At 47.0% G+C, this 19,290-nt stretch overlaps 1 protein-coding gene across 1 annotated transcript; it reads left to right on the forward strand.

The window, feature by feature from the left end:
• The first annotated feature begins 6,557 nt into the window (after positions 1-6,557).
• Positions 6,558-8,593, forward strand: LOC146594722 (transmembrane protein 100-like). Its single transcript, XM_085307049.1, has one exon. The coding sequence runs from the start codon at positions 6,747-6,749 to the stop codon at positions 7,116-7,118; it is 372 nt and encodes a 123-aa protein (XP_085163175.1). The 5' UTR covers positions 6,558-6,746; the 3' UTR covers positions 7,119-8,593.
• The last annotated feature ends 10,697 nt before the right edge of the window (positions 8,594-19,290 follow it).

The raw sequence follows: 19,290 nt of genomic DNA on the forward strand, positions 1-19,290 counted from the left end.
CCAGGTTGCTGTTGTGGGAGCTGCAGATGATTGACAACAGGTCAGATGAGCAGCCAGAAAAGGAGAAGGAAGGAGTCATCTTGCACAAAAGTTGAAATTGAAGGTATTGCAGAAACTTCGTCACACCTTTGCCCCATTGTGTTTTTCCAGAACATATTTCATGGATTAAACTGAAATGTAGGTGAGTGTGATAGCTCTGGGGAAAGTGGAGGGACAGGAGGCAGGGATTTGGAGCTGTACCTCTGCCAGCTCCTTTRCATGCATACTCCTCTTCCATGAGAACGGCAAAAGACACGTTGAAGCCAAGGCTCGTATTGATTTCTGGGCATTTTGAATCAGACCTTTAAAGTAAATGGGTTTGGATTATTTTTTAGCACCCGTGGGACTACTGCTTTCCCTCCTGCAGCCCACACAATACATGAGCAGGAACATGGAGCAAATTCAACTGCTTTCCCTCAAAAATGTTCTGTGGAGTGCATATTTCCTATATTGTTAGTGCACATGGACTCAGCTATGTTGAATGAATATCTATTAATAGCAACATACCCCTCTTAAAAATGCTCTGTCCCCGTTGTGAGCCTCCTGCTCTCCTGGATTGCTTTCTATACAAGAAAACATAATTCTTACTGTCTCCCTTCTCTCTGAACGGCTCTAATTAAGGCTGTGAGTTTCCCTTTGTAGTGTCAGGACTATTGATTGTTTTAGCAGGTCTTCTCCTGGCATGTTGCCTTTCTTGCAGCTAGGAGAAGTGGGTGTCATTCCTTGAAAGAGTAATCACTGTTGGGTGGAGGAGCTGGGAAGGTTACTGAGCCCAGAAGGCAGCATCACAAGTCATGACTTGAGGAGACCTCAGCAGGGCTGTGACACAAGTTTCCAAAAAGCAACAGAAACCAGTGTGACTTGGGACTGGCAGAAACAACACCAACAGCCTTTGYATGCTCAGCAGTAGCTTGCGCTCAGCCGGGAGCGGTGCAGCCTGAGAACGAGCCTTCCTGCGGGAAGGGAGTCCTGCCAGACGATGCCAAGTCAGCGATCTCAGAGACGGAAGCACTTTGCTCTTCTATAGAGTAGTCAGTGGGGGCACCGGGAGTACAAGTCCCTGCACACTGACCTGTTAATAGATCCTGACACTTCGTGGGAGGAATTACCTTAAGGACATGTCATTCTCTAGATCCACTCAATCTCTAGCATTGCCAGTTAAGGCTGACTGGAATAAACCCCTTTAGATGAGGCCATGGAACTGCTGTTGCGTGTCTGCTAGTCACCACCAGCTCAGGRTGGGATGAGACAGTGGCATAAAAGTAAAATCTCTGCATTCTGCTTCCAGAAACCTTTGTAGTAGCCTAGAAAGTGGATATATTGCTCAAGGTAATACYATTATTTTTCCTTTTCTGGAAATACTAGCTGGTGAGCTATTTRTAGGTGTATATAAAGAAGAGTGTTATATATGTACATATATATACATACCTATGTTTACTCCTGTATAATTTTAATAAGCTGTTAACATAGTAGATAGTGCAATGTTTAAAACAAGAGGTATATAARATTGCTACGATATGATCACATCTGTATTGCTAGGTCAAATATGCAAACTTGTGTCACCTATCAAAGATTAAGATTTATTAAAACGTCAWATTTTTCTAGCCAGTTAGAGCTCTCATCACCTACTGYTTTGGGGGTGGTGGTGAGGGKTTGCAGCCAGTCATTGCTCTTCAATATYGTTTTAAAAATTTCTACAACTGTCRGTCCTGTATGCATTTCTATATTTAGATGAGAGCCAAGAATCTTGCTAAATCAGATGAATCAAAGCCGGAGCTGTAAGGAGGATGTCACATGTTGTAATATTAGCTACAGCACGGTGAGAATTGGCAGCAGTTTCCTCTCAGTGTTAGCGCTTTGCTWAGCTTTGCTTAGCAGTGTTTGTAGATCAACAGTTTCTCAAGAAACAGTTTGAAACCCTTCACTGTATAACTAAATTATTCTCTCAGCTATATATTCCATGAAGCCTCACGCCYGCTGGAGCAGCAATGTGTGAAGCTGTGAGTGGAATGAGTCATGTGTCTGTCACACACCTGCTACCTTGGAGCATCACTTTGCTCTTTTTCCTGGATCCATCACTGCACTTTGATATTTCCCTTCATGGCTGTTGGCAGCTCCTTCAGAGGAGATGGTTCTTGCTGAGAAGATGCATGAGAAGATGCATGGCAGCRGTGGGGCACAGAGCAGAGATGGGGTCTACTGAAGCAGGCCTGAGCCATGCCCTTACTGTTTCCTGCATCTCCAGGTCTTACTCTTCACCATCTGTCTCAAGATGTCGATCCAAGCCCTGAGCTGGTCCCAGCTTCCTTTTGGCAGAGATTTCACCTCCCTACCCAGCTTCAGGCACAGAGGCAGCCCCACGCTAAGCAGAAGAYGACAGGGAGGTGAGGCTTTGCACCTGAATGATGAAAGTCACGTTCTGTGAGATTGCAACCACCAGTCCTTCCTAATGGGTGGCAACTGCTCTCTGCTTCATTGCATCTGAGGTAGTCTTAGCTGATCCAGAGTCTACAGYTGCTGAAGCTATTTGATGAAAAAATGAAACAATGCCACAATTTTCATAGGGGTACAACAAAATGTTTTCTTCCAAATCTTGTTCTCAGCARTGGCTGAACAATTTCAGCTGAAATTTTCTTAGATGGCTCAGCTTAGGGTAAATGCTCAGCATGGAAGATTTCAACTTCAATGGTTTAAATTTGGAAAGGCTTCAAGAAATTCAAAATGGTGGTTTTAATAGGAAGTATCAGTCAGCCTTAATAATAAAGAGTGTTCTGCCTTCTCTACTAGTAATCAAAGAGCATTAAGTTGTCTGGTTTTAGGGCTATTTTTTCCCTCTAACAAACAATCAAGGAAATGAACAACAGCACTTCTGAGTTTATAGAGCGCAGTGTGCAGTGCATATGAGTTATTTGTAGTTATTTTTGCAGTACTGTTTATTTGTGTAGCCAGAGTGTAAATGCCAAGGCTCCAGGTGTCCTGCAGCTGGATACTTTRGTCTGTATTGTGCAATGCTGCAGGAATTTGAATTGTCCATAGAATTATACTGCAGTGACAAGACAAGAGGAAGGTTGCTTTCTTTAACCAGTAACACGTTTGGGAATTCATCCCAAACACCTGATCAATAACCACTTTGTCCCCCTGCTATTATTGGAAACGTATGAATAAATTTTTCCGATGACATATTTTGTTCGATGGAGTTTGACAAGAACCTTTTAATAACCTGTAGGGAAACACAGAGCTTAGATTTATAGACATAAGACCTGATTTGCAATGAACAATTCTGAACCTGATAACCAGAAGTTCCTTATATAAAACAAGGTGTTGTGATAGAAGAGCATAACACTTGAGCATCTGGGACTTCACAGAGTCATTTAGCCTAGGTGGAAAGCGGACAAGGGCTCATCACAAGTCTGGTTTTGTTCCTGTCAGCAAATCAAGCCTTACTCAAACTGCTTCAGCGTGTGYGTGTGCCCTCCTTCAAAACATGGGCAGCAGCTTCTCGTACAGGGCAGTTGGCTTTTTKGGGGCTCCAGTCCTAGCAAGAAACCAGAGATGAGAAGAGGTCCTATAGATCTTGCAAATAAAGCCACACTTTTCTTCACACCACCCATTGTTCTAGCTTTCCAGACATGAGAGAGGCAAAGATTGATTTAAACAAGTTTTATTCTCTCCCTTACCTGGATTCTGATGATGATTTGTCTGGTGATGGTATAAGCAAGAGCAGTGCCTTGAGATAGACTTTTTGTTTTAGCAGAAGTGGTCGAGGTCGAAACTACTGAAGTTGGGCATTTGTGTGCAGCAGAGAGAGAAGCATCCAGTCTGCTGAGGAGCAAGGTTTTCAGTCTTTGCATCCACCCTGTAATTGTTTTTTTTTAAAAAAAAAAGAGAGAGAGAGAGCGAGAGAAAGAGAGAGAAAAGAACAGAACATAGAGTCCTGGTGCTGTGCTGTACATGCACGTGTAGAGAATAGCAGCACACTGAAACGCTGCATGCTGGGGGCAGGGGGGAAGAGATCTGACCTCTCTGCTGGGTTATCTTTCATGTTCTCRTTCTTGCAGATAAGGTGACTGGTTTTTCCTTAGCTACTATCCTGGTTTCATTGCATAATTATGAAAGTGGCATGACTCCAAGGGGTAGGTGGTAAGTAACTTCTCAAATCTTTAACCTCTAGGGTGCTAGGTTTAACTTGTGTGCAGCATGGTAGAGACCCCTAAAACAGGGTGGTAGATGTTTCAGGGGCATCTGCTTGTCCCCAGCTTGGGCAAATAAAGGTTAACYCCCTTCAATGGGAATGAAGATAAGGATCTGTGTTGTACTGGAGAAGCTACTACATGTGCTAACTAGGGAGCAAAAATGTTTGATGGTCTGGCTATAAAGTGTCCATCTCAGAAAAGAAATATTAGGACAGCTGTACTGTTTTCAGAGAGGTATCACATTCCCCTTTCTCAAGCTGCCCGGGTACACTGAGGCATGCTGGTGGGGAGTGAGGTCAGGGCAGGAGCATGGGGATCATGAAACCACAGCACATGTGTCTTCTCCTTGTGTTAAAATGATTTGCTAYACCACAGCAGACAGCCTTGTAGGTCACCACTAATGACGCTCAGTGCTGTGAGACCTGGGGCAAATCGCAGGAAAGAGCTCACGGAAAAGTGCAATGCCTCAAGGAACATCTCAGCTACAGGTTGTTTGAAGCAAGCAGAGAAGTAACGTGAGCTGCCCAAAGGTCACTGACAGAGCCGGGAATACATGTCTCATGTCCTAGACTAAGGTCCAAGTTTCTTCCTTTCCTGTTCTGTCTCTTCTTGTAAGATTCTTTCTATTTCTTCATCTTCTTACCTTTCCTTAGTCCATCCCTTTCTCTGAACAGCTGTTTCCATCCATTCCTGCTGCAATGTATTTTTTTCTTCCTTATTTTTGGCTTCGTGTAAGCCTCCTAGTGGTTGATGCAGAAATGCAGCTGGGCCCCATGAACTCGAGGGAAGTTCTGACCTGGGAATGCATCCAATTTTCTTACRTTTGCTTCTATATCTAATTCCACTCCTTTCTGCAGGGAAACCAATTTTAAAAAATGGTACAGCAGAAACAAATGGAGAAGAGAACTATTCGCTCACTTGAGAACTCTCAACACATCTCTGACCCATTCCCAGAAGAGCTCACGGAATGTTTTGCCAGCAAGAATGAGTGCCCACTGCTGATGAAAGGAGAGTGTGAGACTGCTAGGAGGCCKCCTGTTTCTGTCCCCACTTTCTTCTATCCTCTAGGCTTCCTCTTTTTCTTATTTCTTCTGCCACCTTTCTCCAGTTCAACCTCCTTTCTGCTCAACTCTTTCTGTGCTGTCCAGAACTTCATCCCCCCTTTTGACTTCTCCCTCACCAGAAGCCCTGGGCAGCCTGCTGCATTTCTCCACCATGCTGATTTTGCTCAGAGGGAGGTGTTTGGTTGTGCTGCTGCTGTTTTYACCACCATGGGGCCGGCCCAGAGCTGTTACGTACAGTTTGTTATCATGTACCATGGCTGCTATTACAGCTGTATAATTCTGCAGGCTGTGGAGCTGGGGCATTTTAAAGGCCCTTTAAAAATAATTAATCTTTATTCAAGAATTTAGCACTCAGAACATGGAAACAGGGACCGCTACCAGAGAGACCCTCAGCAAGTTTGCTGCTGGTTCCCAATGTCCCACTCCTTCAATGTCCTGCTTCCCTGAGATTGATGTCCTTCCCAGGGCTCCACATACCAACCTCCTTCTGGCTTCTTGGTTCCTCTCCCTGCATCCAGTTCTACCTGCCTCATGGTAATAAAGCAGCAGTGGCAAGGGTGAATGGGGCCTCCTCCTTACCGCAGTACTGGGGTCTTATCTCCTCGTACCCTACCAATGTCCTACTTTGATAGTGATCATCTCCTAGTTCTCAATTTACCASTACTCCATCCCTTTTGCTTCTCATACCCTCAGCTGGTCACCTCACATCACCTTGTTCCCTGAATGCCAACCCCAGCAGGGTGCCACAGCACAAGTCGGTCTCAACCTAGAGCCTTTTCCAGTTCAGCCAGCATCTCAAGGCCTCAGGCCTCTCAGTAAGGGTCTTCTTGAGCCTTGGGTCATTGGCTGAAGCTAGGGGAGGGAAATAAGCAGGAATTCTGAAGAAAGGGCAAACTGGAAAGAAGCAGTGGCATTAGTGTTGCTCAAAAAGGATATGAAGCAGTTTCGGGGACAGAGAGTTCCATGCAACCATCCTGAGCAAGGCTGGCAGCCTGGCATCCTCAGCAGTAGGGTTTCTGCTGCCTTTTGCGATGCAGGCTTGGGCTTGCAAAAGCAGATGCAAACTGTGAAAAAACACATCTCCAGAGCAATCACAGCTGGGCTCCAGGCAGCAGCCTGCCCAGAGCCTGAAACAGTTAACAGGCAGCAAGCCTGAGCTGGTCCTCCCACAGGCATGAGATCACTTCTCCCACCCGCCAATCCCAGCTCCATCTCGCAGCAAAAGAGCCGGTGAGCCAAAGCTCTGAGCAGAGAGCAGGAGGCAGCCAGCAGCTCGCTAGCTGTGTCTGTGCAAAGAGGCAGCTGGCATCCTGAGCTGCCAGACAAAGCCAGACCATGTAGGAACGGTCCTGTCTTCCTTCGTGGGCACGACAGCAGCTTGTGGCAAGAGTGTGACCCACATCCAACCCGTCCGAGCTTTGCTTTGATTGTTACTATTTTTCTTGCCAACATGATGGGCTGCAAGTCCAACTCACTCACTTGCCTTCAAGGAGGAAAACCAGGGCTACCGCTGACCACAGCCACAGACTCCACTGCTACGCTCAATAAGCTGGCCCTGGCCACAGGTGGGACTGAGAAATCCTGGTATCGGTGCATCTTCCCCTTTGGCATCGTCTCTGTGGTCATCGGCATAGCAGCAACGTGCATCACCTTCACCATTAATGGCCCACAAATGGACATTGCTAAGGTGGTCTCTGTGGCCACCTTGATCTTTGGCGTGGGCCTGCTGTTGGCCGCCTAYGTTTGCTGGCGGGCCAAACGAGAGAGACAGAGGAAGAGGCAGAGAGAGGAACCCATCTCTTTAGAGCAGGGAGCCCTATGATGTGGGCTGTGGGGCAGAGTCTGCACTCCACCTGGGAGACCCATGCTTATGACTTCCTCCTTTTTCCTGTGCCCCGTGGTAGAGGGGTGGATAGCACCAGCTTTGAAGCATTCGAGGACGTCTGGATCCTGCCTAAGGTCAGCTTGCCATCATTCTCCACCCAGCTGAGCCATGGCACAGCCAGTGCAAGTCCATCTCCATTCCCTGTGAAGGGTTAAAGAGTCAGCTTCACAGTGATGGAGAGACATGGCTGACTAAGCAGGAGACTTCAATTCTTCAGCTCTTGCCTGTGGGTTTCCAAGCTCCCTTCCAGAGGCCTCCCCTTCCTGCCTGCCTTTCTATGACCGGCATTAAAAAGACACCAGAGAGAGGGGCAAGGAGATGTGTTTCCTCTCTGTGTGGCCCTGTTCCCTTTCTCCATCCACACACCGTGCTTCAGAGGACTATTTCATTAGAGTGAGTTGCAACTTGCAGAGCTGCACCAGAGACTTAGGAACTGCAAGAAAACCTGGCTCCATCCAAGGCTTCTGAAGAAGTGGCTAAGTAAGAGTAGTGACAAAGTCTGCCTTTGTGTTAGAGGGGTTGCTGCAGCTCTGAAACAGCTTGGAAATGCTCTGCTTGGTGTCAGAAGAAACTGGTGTCACTTCTGTTCCTTTTTTCTTTCTTTCTTTCTTTCTTTCTTTCTTTTTTTTTTCAAGGATTGTTCTGTCTCAGAACAAAAGGAGTTTTAAAACAAACTTGTTCTGCATGGGAAGTTTTTGGAAAGATGTGGGGCAAGTCCAATGTCTGTGCTCAGCAGGGACGAAGAGGAGAAGTGCAGCCCATCAGCAAAGGGAGAAAGTCTTCTGGTAGGAGGCAGCAAACACCAAAGTGTGAGCATTTCTACCATGGATTGAAGGAAAGTGGGCTAATCCCATAGACAGCAACGGGTAATGTGAGCTCTGAAGCCAAATGCAGCTTAGCAGGGTGGTRTACTTGTTCTTGGAGGAGGAGCGGGGACACATGGGGGGCTGAAGGATCACCTCCCACCTTTACAAGGCACACACAGAGGTAGCCGTGTGGCTTGTTCTTCACTGTGATGCACACCATGGCAAACTGGTCTTCTGCTCGGGGTGACTGGGATCTCGCTGCACACCTAATGGGACCTGTAGGCGAGCTGACAGATCTGTGGACGTTCTGCACCAGCAGYCGCTTGATCATTGCATGGACAAACCAGTTCCGGTAGCGCGAGGGCATCCCTAGGGGATCCTCCGCAGGGCAGGGGGCCAGTGCCCTGGGGCTGCTGAAGAGAGAAGGGGGCTCACACTGTAAGTTTGCAGCAGCATCCTACAGCTTTGGGAGTCTGAAAATAACTGTAGTGCTGGTTAGGATGAGGAGTAGGTGTTGCTTAAAAAAGGGAGCTGTTATATTTTTGCCACCTCTTTGTAAGCTAAGAAATAAGAAGTCCATTGCTATTCTTTGAATTTTATGCTGGATGGGAGACATGGGCATGGGGGGGGGGGAGGGGATGACCCGTCAGAGGCTTTCTGAGCAGCACTCCTGCTCTGTGCAGCTCTGTCTGTGGCTGTGACCCAACCTGCAGAGGTGGTGGCAGAGCCCAACTGCACCCCTACCTAAGGCTGGCCCCTCCTGCACCTAACCCAGAGGGGCCTCCCAAAAACCAGCCCTCCGCTAGGGCTCCTGTATGACAGCTCTGCCAAGAGCTACAGAGAGCAGCCACACTCCCGGCCGCTCAGCAGCTGGAGGCTTTCCATGCACAACAGAAGAGGCACATTTAGGTGAATAAGGCCAAAAGCTGGAGAGCTTGCAACTGAGCGCTTAGCTGAGCGGTGGCAAGGGACCCCATCATGCTCCTGTGCTTTCCTTGTTATCCTCACTTCCAGCAATTCTTCCAGCACGATACATTTCTTGCTGTCTATCAGTGAACATTTACAAGAAATGGCATGTGAATCTATTTGTTACCATAATGTAAGCTGGAAAGAGGAGAAAATGGGACTAGGTGGCCTGCTTGTCTTGCAAGAGCAGAGCTGGTGATTGTAGGGTTCGGAAAATCTTCATGGGAAGCGCAAGGCAGGATGGAGCCTGCTGTTCATCCTCCTCCTTCTTGGTTTGTTCTAACCACTAGTGGAAAGGAGCAGGGCGGCTTTCTTCGATCGAGCTTCTAAGGGCAATGGCTGCTTTCTCTCTAATTCTGCATGCATAATTGAATTGCACTCAGTAGCCTAGTAAAAGTCCTAGTATTTCCTGGTTGCCAGAGGGTATGCATAACTCAGATTTGATATTCCAGGAGCTCACAATTCCAAAACTGAGAGGTGGGATGGAACAGCAAGGCTTAGACCTGGACCTGAACTTCTGTACTCATTGAGGGTATTAGGATTTGGGGTTCTGGTGCTGCAAAACTTGGATACAAATGTTCCCAGAGTTTAGAAGATTCAGGTTCAAATTCAGCCCCATCTCTGAGCATAGTTTTAATTCCATGAACATTTAGGAGATAGAGTAATATTATACTGGCTAGTTCGACTCTGGAGTGTGTAATGAGTTTAACAGGCATCAAAACCTTAGGAATTTTTTGTAAGCCTGGTCRTTGCTTCAGGGTTTGTGCATATTTCAGAGTAAGTTCAGAATCAGTGTGCATCTCAGAGCAAGGAAATCAGTGGTTTCTAGCTGCTGGGGCAGCTGCACCGCTTTTYTCTGGGTGCCCGCCCACTGACCTTAGCTCGCTGCCAGTGTACAGGAACAGGGCAGCCCCTTACCCCCCCATGCCGGTGCTCACAGTTCACCGGCAGCTTACTGGTGGAAACCACTGATGCTCAGCTGCATCTCACCTGGGAGAACCTCTGCTCAGGTCTCTGCAAAGTGCCACCTTTTCTTTTCTTTTCTTTTTTTTTTAATCAGATGCAATCTGATCCTACTTTTTTTTTTTTACTGGAACTGAGTGGTCAGGCACCTCCCTCCACTTCTTACCTCAGTTTCAGTGGAGAGACCATGCCATAAATGAGTCAGTTCTGCACATTCCCCCATCAAGGAGAAATCCCCCATGCATTTTAAGTAACTTCTCTTCTCTACAACATAATCCAGCTGGGATTCCAGAGTCAGAAACCTACAGAAAAAAAGAAAATACCAAAGTATTGGGTTTGAAGATTAAACTAATGGTCTTCTGCTCTGAAGTAGTCTCAGACAGCCCCTGCTAGCTTTTTAGGCAATCCTGTGCTTAGGAACTGTAAGGGTTTGCAYTGATCTTACCTGCCTAGGGAGACCCGTCTGCCAGAGCACTCTTATTACCATCCTCTGTGTCCCCCGTCATATATGCAGGGACCACAGCTTAYGGAGACTCCAAGCCCACTAGGGAAATGAGCCACAGAGGCACCAGTTAAATTAGGAAATCAGTGCAACTTCAGCTGCGTAGGGTGCAGGGGAAGCTGATGGGCGTTGTCTACATGTTGGTCTCCTCCTGTAGCCTGCTATCTTTCAAATCTTGCTAAGCCACACTGAGCAGAACACTGAACAGTAATGGTTTTACTGTTATTATCACTTTTTTTTTCACCCACTTCTTACTGGTGTAAATATTTCAGCAAACAGGTTTGCTTTTGCTTGCCAACTCCTCTGCTCTCACCTTTSTTGTCACCAGTGATGTGAAGTTGGTGGTTGGGCAGAATCAGTTGTGCTTCAGATTCTGCCCAAGTTTGTCTCTCTTGACAAATGTTCAGCTTTCTCCCTTCTCACTGAAAAGCCAACCCCACACGAATGGGATGCAGCGAGGTGTTGTCTGGGTGCCTTGGAGGGATGCCTTGTCTGCCGTGTGCCCCAAAGCCTCCAGACAACACCTGAAGTGGCATCACCACCCACGATTTCACCGCTTGCTTCCAGCAAAATTCCCCAAATTCTGGGATGCTGGCAGGCACCCTGCACCATTTGCTGGTCCGACCTGCGCGGAGAGGAAATGAGGCAGGAGCAGATGAACTTGTGAACGTCAGAAGATCTTTTTGGCAAGGAGTGTTTTTGGAAACGCAAAAAAAAAGAATAAAGGTGGCTGGAGCGGCAGCTCTGCAAGCAGCGCTCCACCTGGACTGAGTTGGTTGGGAAGCACTCGGAGACAGGGATGTTCTCAATCTGAAACTGCTGGCATCAGGTCTTGTTAGCTCATACCCTTTTTGATCTTTAAATATGGTCCCCCMGTGCTGAATTTCCTCTTTTCTCACTAAGTAGGGCAGCATTTGCCTGGTGAAGTGAAGCAGTTCCTGGAGGGAGAGCACAGGTGAGCCTCAACCCGATCTTGGGGAACAAGGTACTGCACAGCCTGAGATTTTCTGCTACTCAAAAGTTTTATTGGACTTGATTTCTGCAGTAAGACAAAAGAAACTCCTTCCTATTGTCAGCAAGGGTTTTATTTACATCAATGGACTCTGGCAAGTTCATCTGCAACACTTTGACCACTGCAATACACTGGCTGGAAGGGCAAATTTCAGAGAAAATTTCTCTCCTTAAAGAGCATTGATTTATTTTCTTGGCTGCAGGAATACATGGCCTGGAAAGCTAAGCCCTGTTCAGCAGAAGAACTGGACGCAGGAGGTTAAAAGGACATATGTGGTCAGTCATCACTCGCAGAGCACCCTCCTCTCTGGCCATGCTAAATTTGCTGACCTGCTGATACCATCTCGGTGTTGTTCTTCCTGGGGGAACACAAAAGGTGGAACCAGATGGCTCTTCATTTGGCTGGYGGGCAAGAACATTATTTCTCCATCATCCTCGTGTCCCTTCCGGTCACAGTGTGGATGCCTGGGTGCTTTCTGGCCATAGCTGCAGTGTCCATCTGCAAGTTGCAGGAGATTTTGGAGGGCATCTTGCACTTTTGATTTGCATCAAGAAGCCTCGGAGATGCCGTCTCCAGGAATGCCCCTCTGCTCCCTAAACTATTTTGGGGGTAAGACAGTTCATTTTGTTGTCTTGGCGTCCAAGCAGAGTGGTTTAATGCTCGGCTGGGGAGCTCGTAGTGTGCAGCTGCAGCACAGCTGGCCAGCGCAGGAGCAGGTAGCAGGGACGCCCCTGAGGAAAGCAGCGTTGTGGTTGTCTCATCGAGTCCGGGCCTCAGAGATGCTGTTAACCTCTTGTAGGTCAACAGAACTAAAAATGAATAAACTGATAAAGCTCATTCTAATGCCAGTCCTCTTCTGCTTTGCTTACTCACTGAGAACCAGAGTGCACCAGGTAGCCAAGGAACTGCAGTGGCCACCCGCTCCCAYGCAGCAGTGCTTTCCAGAGCCTCGCGCCTCATCCGAGACCTCAGCATCCCTGAGAATAATTATCCAGTGAGTAAAGACAGCTAAAAGGCTGTGGCAATATGTCTGCTCCCCAGAGTCATGTGCTCCCAAGTTATAACCTGTCCACCTTGCATTGCAGCAACACCCACCATGAGAAACTATTGTTCTTGCCCATCCAATTTAGTGAGAAATATTCCTTTGTTCCAAAGACTCTAAACTTGCCTCAAGTCTATAACTAACCCAAGGCTTTCTCTATATGAATAATTTACTCAGATTAATATAGTCAACCTTTGCAAAAGTGATGTGCTCTCTTTCGGATAGATTCAGCCAAAGCCACTCTCAAAACTAAACAAGCTTAAAAGGAAAAAAAAAAAGTTTTTTTTTTTTTATTGCAACAAAGCAAAGGGTTAAATTATTTTCTTACCAGACTGGGAATAGTTTCAAAGGGAAAGCTTAAAAATAAAAATATGCATCCTTAAAATAAATCTGACATTAGTTTCTTATCTTAGCCAACATGTCAGGTCTCTCCTGCTGTGTCGCTATAGCTAGACAAGCTGAAGGTGAAGCTCACGGGGCTCTGTGCTAGATTGGGACACGAGCTCAAAATTTCTCCAGAATATACTGGGGGCATATCCAATTACTGTCACACACAGATGAATGCTAGAGTTCAAAGCTTGCCTTTAAAACCTCCTTATTTMTCCTATAATGTAGGGCTTTTTTGTCTGGTGAGCTTGCTTTTTAGGTGCCTGATGTCTAAGAGAATTGTCTCAAGCTAATCTGAGAACCACTCTGATTTGAATTTCTTTGATGATTTAGGTCTCTGGAGTGCTGACTTTTCTATCTGGGCACTGCTTTTGCAAAGAGAATGATTGAATTGCAGTTATAAATTTACACCAGGACATTTTGGAATCAAAAATCATTTCACTGTTTCAGCTGGACAGAGACAACACTGACTTGTCTTTGCAGGAGCGATTGGGAAATGCAGCTCAAAACTGATATTGAGACAATACTCAAGGCAGGATTTTGTCCTTCTCGAGTTAATCAAATCCTTTTAGAAGTCCTATACACACAATTATGTCTCACCTCTTCCCTTACCTACCAAAATCTCCAGTGCCCCTAACATTCTCGTATTTTCCAACTCAGACCCCTTCTCAATGCTTTTGGCCAGTCTACTGTCATCTCAGCATCGCTGGTACCCGGCAGGGAATGAGTTCATTTCCCACCTGTCAGCTGGGTGCTTGCAGGCTCCTGGCAGAGGGCTGATATTTTCAGCTCGAGCGTGCGTCAGCAGTCCTGCACACATGCCACAGCCTGGGTTTATTTTGCAGTTCCCAATTTGTGCTCGGAGCTCTTGAGATGATAAGCAGCTTCTCAAGGGAGGGCCGTCACCGAGAAGGAACCCCAGAGATGGCAATGTGCTGAGATCTGTGTCCGGCCAGAGAAAGGGGCAGGACTCGCCAGCAGCCCCTGCTCATGGGCAGCTGCACCTGAAGACCTTAAAAAAGGCAAAAWTTCCAGCCCTAAACAAGTCTGGATGGATTCAAAAATGCATCTTTTTGCTGCTTCTTTATTGCCAGGTGTCAGCTGGGCCTTGAAATCCCTGGGTACAACAAGCAAAGCTGCACTCCCAGCTGGAAGCCGAGGAATAGGAGAGCTGTTGTCTTGCAAGATTTACAGCCCAGATTGATACACTTGGGAGCGTCTAATCATCTAGATAAAGATCTGAGATGCAAACAAAATCTGAGGCTTTCATCCTACTGAACACCACACCAGCTAAACTGCAGTCATCCCTGCTCACTACATTTCACTTAAAAAACAAGAACCAAAAAAAAAAGCCCCAAAAACACATCCACCGGGAGGTGAGGGAATTGCCAAGTAAGACTACTTGGCTCTGATTCAAAGCTGTCAACAAAATAATGAGTAACTCTTAGACAGCTGGGCTGAACTTAATGTAATAAACTAATTTATTTACTTCCTTTCCCCCTGCAGAGCACCACTGCAGTTATTTTTTGATAGTGAGGAGAACTATAATTGCAACATCTTTCTTCTCTAGTTGTACGTGGAAGGCCCTCTTTTCACAGGGCAAGACAAGGGTATTCTGAGGGAAGATGCATGAGTGATTGGGTTCRAGGGGTTGGATGCCAGCTGCTGAAACAGCATTTGGAGCAGGCTTTTGGAAATACAAGAATTATCGCAGACAGCCTATCTAGTGCCCCTTCTCTAAAGACGTAATGTTCTACCATTACTTTGCGAAACCCCAAAGGGACAATTGCCCTGCTCTTACTAGACTTTTTTTYCCCCAGAAAATGTAACCTCTTCTGAAGAGTGTATGCTTGGAAGACTTATTCTCGCAGAAATATCATTACATGCAAGTAGCATTCCCATGTTGTACAGGTGACCAGCCCAGCTACTGACAACTACTCCTGAGAACTTCAAGCAGGCTCTAAGTCTGAGTTGCAACAATTCAGATAAGACTGCATCTTACATTTGAGTAGACTTTCCCTTTGGTCAGAGCTGGCGCACTCTGGAGCACTCTAGAGGTGGAKCTGTGCTCCAGTAGTTCTGAGAAAAGTCCCTGTAGTCCTGGTGAGGTTTCTATTTCGAACAGGTTGCCCAGAGAGGTTGTGGAGTCTCCTTCTCTGGAGATATTCAAAACCTGCCTGGATGCAACCCTGTCTAACACACTCTAGGTGACCCTGCTTGAGCTGTGGGGGGGGGGGTGTTGGGCTACATGATCTCCAGAGGTCCCTTCCAACCTTACCAATTCTGTGATTACCACTGTACGAAAGGAGGAGGAAGAGGTCTCAGCAGTTAGCTGAAGGGATGCATTTATCAGAGTGGACTACTAAGCAGAGCAAAGGATTAGACCATAGCTGACCTTGCAAAGGTTTGTTCAGCTCCTCCTGYCACTGAATCCACGAGCCCTTCATGTATGCTTCTTTCTGTCTAGAAAAAAAAATGCTCAGCCCACATTCTCCTCACACAGCCTGAACTATCTGGCCCAGCCTTGGCTGTCCTGACTGGAGGTTGGTAGGTAGGTAGGATTCTCCTCCTACTGGAAAGGTTAACTTGAGTGTTATATTCAGGTTAAGCCAGTTCCTTAGTGTAACATGTACTCTCCAGTCTTGCATGCCATCTTCTACTCATTGCAACCCTGCTTTTATGACAAGGGTGGGGTGAAAGTCCTCTATTTGCTCTCTCATTTTCAGGCTTGAGAAGGGCATCTGAGAAAGCATCCTGGTGTATGGTTACACTAGCATACTACTTCTGTCTTGCTTCATTGTCCCTTTCCTGGCAAACATTCACCTCCCAGCTGTAGAGGACTAGTGTTCATGGTCCCTGAACAGCATGTGATCTGTGTGCTGGCAAGAAAGGGGTTACTCCAAAGTCCTCTTGGTCTGAACACAACTGGAGAGCAGGGATGGGTATGTGTTAGCAGGTCTGGCTGGCAGCTGTGCTTCCTGTTTACCCACCTAAGAGCTAACGTACTTAACAGTGTTTCCAGATGTGCTACTGAGATGACTTCATGCCTGTTTTGTTGTTTGTTTTCCTGTTTCTTGGTGAATCATGTGCATCCCATCACCTGGGTCCTGCCCTGACCTCCTCCCCCAGCCTGCTCCTTCCAGCAGCAACCCCTTCCTATGGTTTTCCTTGCCAAAGACTGTGAAACACSAGGGGGGAGTCCTTGGGGAGACTGAAGAGCTTTGAGCACTGGAGATTTTTGTTGGCCTAAGTGAACTCTTGAGATCCCACTCAGATCAGTATATCACAGTCCGCTTTGCTGTGTCTTAGGTGAAATTTTGAGTAGTGGCAGCCCTGAAAATCATTTGGCTGGCTGCTTTCTCCAGGAAGAGCCTGGGATTTGCTGTCTTGTAGGAGTGTAAGTACCATGCTTTGATGGGAATAAAAATGCTGTTTTTTCCCTCTTCGTGTTCTTTGATTGGGTTCTGAGCATTTTCCCTTCCCCCTTTCCCTCTTCCATTCTGTGTTGCCCCAACCCCTTGCTAGCTAAGAAAAGAGCCAATTTGACTCTACCAAGGTAGGCTACATTCTTTCCTGGGACCCCAGAAGCACTAACTCAAAGCTATTCCCTCTCTCCACATGCAGTGGAGGCCACTCACTGCTCAACCAGTGAAGGAAATAGAAACAAATAAGGGGTGAACTTAAAATCTGATGAACCAGCCAACTTCCAGTCAGCTGTGCACACCTAGTGCTTTGTGCATGGCAATATTTTGCACAGAGATCATTGTGGTCCAAGCTTCATGGTCTAGCAGAACCACCTCATTCAGGAGAAAAGCCCTGTGCTAGTCACACAGAAAGTGCTGTTAATTGGTCCCACCACCACAAATGTGGGGATGTGCATTGTAAATTGAGAAATACTGACCTGGCCTATGAAGTTGATGCAGTTTAAGAAGTAACTCAGTACTGAACATGCAGAGATAGGAAGTCTTTGAGGGATACAGGTCCCCTTTCCTGGGTCACTGAAGCTGCTGCTGTTAGAGGAAGGTTGGAGCCAGCCTGGGGCCTCAGTAACAACCACCATTGCAGAATTCCTTACAAAACCATCTGCCTAACCCTGGCAGATGGGTCTGTGCAGTGCCACTCACCTTGGCTGTAGTTTGAAATGCCACAAGTGAAAGCTRTCCCCCAGTTCTCACATGTTTCCATTACCACTAGAAGTTTTTCAGCCCATGTTAATCCTTCCCTAGAGCAACGGAAWGGCTGCTCTTTCCTAGCGTCACCATGTGCAAGCTGACTTCASCTCCGAACGCTTGGAAAAGGCCAGTTGTTGAACCAGCTTGAAGGTATCTTTTATATCAGCCTGGAGTTTATTAACCTTGTCATCACAGTATTGAAGCACATCTTCAATGAATGTACTTCTCCTTCTTGCCAAAAAAGAGCATCATTACAATGTGTGGCATTGCTAGGTTATGTCAGCCCCTGGCAGCAAACCTGCTGATGACACCAGATGTCAACACCAAGGTCCCCCAAAGTGGTGTTGAAAATAATGTATGTTTTGCCACAAAGGTGAAAAAAAACCCATTATAAAGATCTCTGCTGGCAGCAAAACATTTGGAGTGGTGCCCAGAGACTTACCCATGGTCACAGCACTCTCACTTGCAAACAATGAAAAGYAGCATCTCTGCCTGGAGATGCCGTCCCTGTAGATGAATCAAGGCAGTATCATCTTCCCCTGACAGAAGGGAATTGAGGTACAGAGCAACAGAATTATTTGTTCTCATTTTACACRTGGTACTTGACACAGCTGAGACTTGAATATAACTTTCCTAGGTTCAAAATCAATTGCTTTCCACATGACACTGTCACTGAAGTCACACTTCCTTTGTCGCTCCCTTTTCCTTGTTATAATGCTGAACCTTCATGCWGCTGGTGATTTGCACTGTACTGTAGACTCATATGCCATGTACTGGCTTGAGGGGTCCAGACAGGCAGCCATGTGCTCCTGAGTCAGCTCTGAATATCCTATGAGTTGAGCACACACTGCCCACACAGAGTAAGAGCAGCCCAAGTTCAGCCCAAAGACAAATGCATGTACGTATGGTGCACAGATGGGAAGGTAGGTACATACATGCTTGGACCTATGCTGAACAGCCTTCAGGTGTATTGGAAAGTTCTTCTGCACACCTAGGCCTGAGCTGTTTAGATTGCCCTGAATAGTTGGGGCTTTTGATCCAGGTGGATCAACTACCCTGTGAGTCAGTAGTAGGGAGAGGTCTATATAAGAGCCAGGCCTGGAGCACAGCTCCCTGAGCGCAGCTAATAGAGGCAGCAAACAGACTCAGCAGTTTGTGCAGCAGTTTGCACAGGAAGAGTGCAATTAGGTGCAAGAGGACATCTGTCTTTTTCCAGTGCTAGTAGTGCCCACTCTCAAACATGGTTATAACTCACCGCAAAGCCTATTTGCCTGTAGCTGTTGGAATTGCTGCATCAGCTATGTCAGAAGCTTCAACCCAGACAGATCCTCTTACAGCAGATGCCGCCCTACAGGTCTCAGGCTGCAGGGAGTGCTTGGAGCTCTCCAGAAGGCCTGGACTGATGGTCAGCCCTCCTGCAAGAGGTGTGCTGTTGCTGACGATTTGTGTCGTCAAGGAGTTGCAGGATGAAGTCAGTAGACAGCGAAGCATCTGAGGAAGTGAGCAGGAGATAGACRGGGCATTTTTAGAGACCATACTGCTCCGGGAGTCCCAATCCCCTGCAGCAGGGTTGTTGCTGAAAGGCTCTGTGCAGAGTGAAATAGTAGAGCATAACACCGTAGAAGAAGGATGGAAACTAGTCGCTTCTTGAAGAAGAAGAAGAAGAAGAAGAAGAAGAAGAGGAAGAAGAAGAAGAAGAAGGCCTGCTATTACAGGCCACGTGACCAGGAAGAGGAAGTCGAGGAGGCCTTCTATAGACATCACAGGCCCTGCTTCTCATGGGGGACTTCAACTACCCTGACATCTGCTGGAGGGACTACACAGCAAGGCACAAATACTCCAGGAGGCTCCTGCAATGCATTGRTGATAACTTCTTGTSACAAGTGATGGAGGAGTGTACGAAGAAAGGTGTCCTGCTGGATCTTGTCCTTACCAACAGAGAGGGACWGGTTAGAGATGTGAAGGTTGGGGGCAGCCTGGGCTGCAGTGACTATGAGATGGAGGAGTTCAGGATCCTGCHGGAAAGAAGCAAGGYAACAAGCAGGATTGCAACCCTGGACTTCAGGAGAGCAGACTTTGGCCTCTTCAGGGATCTACTTGGAGGAATYTCATGGGTTAAGGCCTAGAGGGAAGGGGGGTCCAGGAGARCTGGCTAGTATTCAAGCATCGCTTCCTCCAAGCTCAAGAGCAGTGCATCCCAAGGAGAAATAAGTCCAACAAAGCAGGCAGGAGACCTGCATGGGTAAGCAAGAAGCTTTT

The sequence above is a fragment of the Rhea americana genome, unplaced genomic scaffold (assembly GCF_003343005.1).
Source record: "Rhea americana isolate MKP2758 unplaced genomic scaffold, rheAme1 scaffold_250, whole genome shotgun sequence".
Lineage (NCBI taxonomy): Eukaryota > Metazoa > Chordata > Aves > Rheiformes > Rheidae > Rhea > Rhea americana.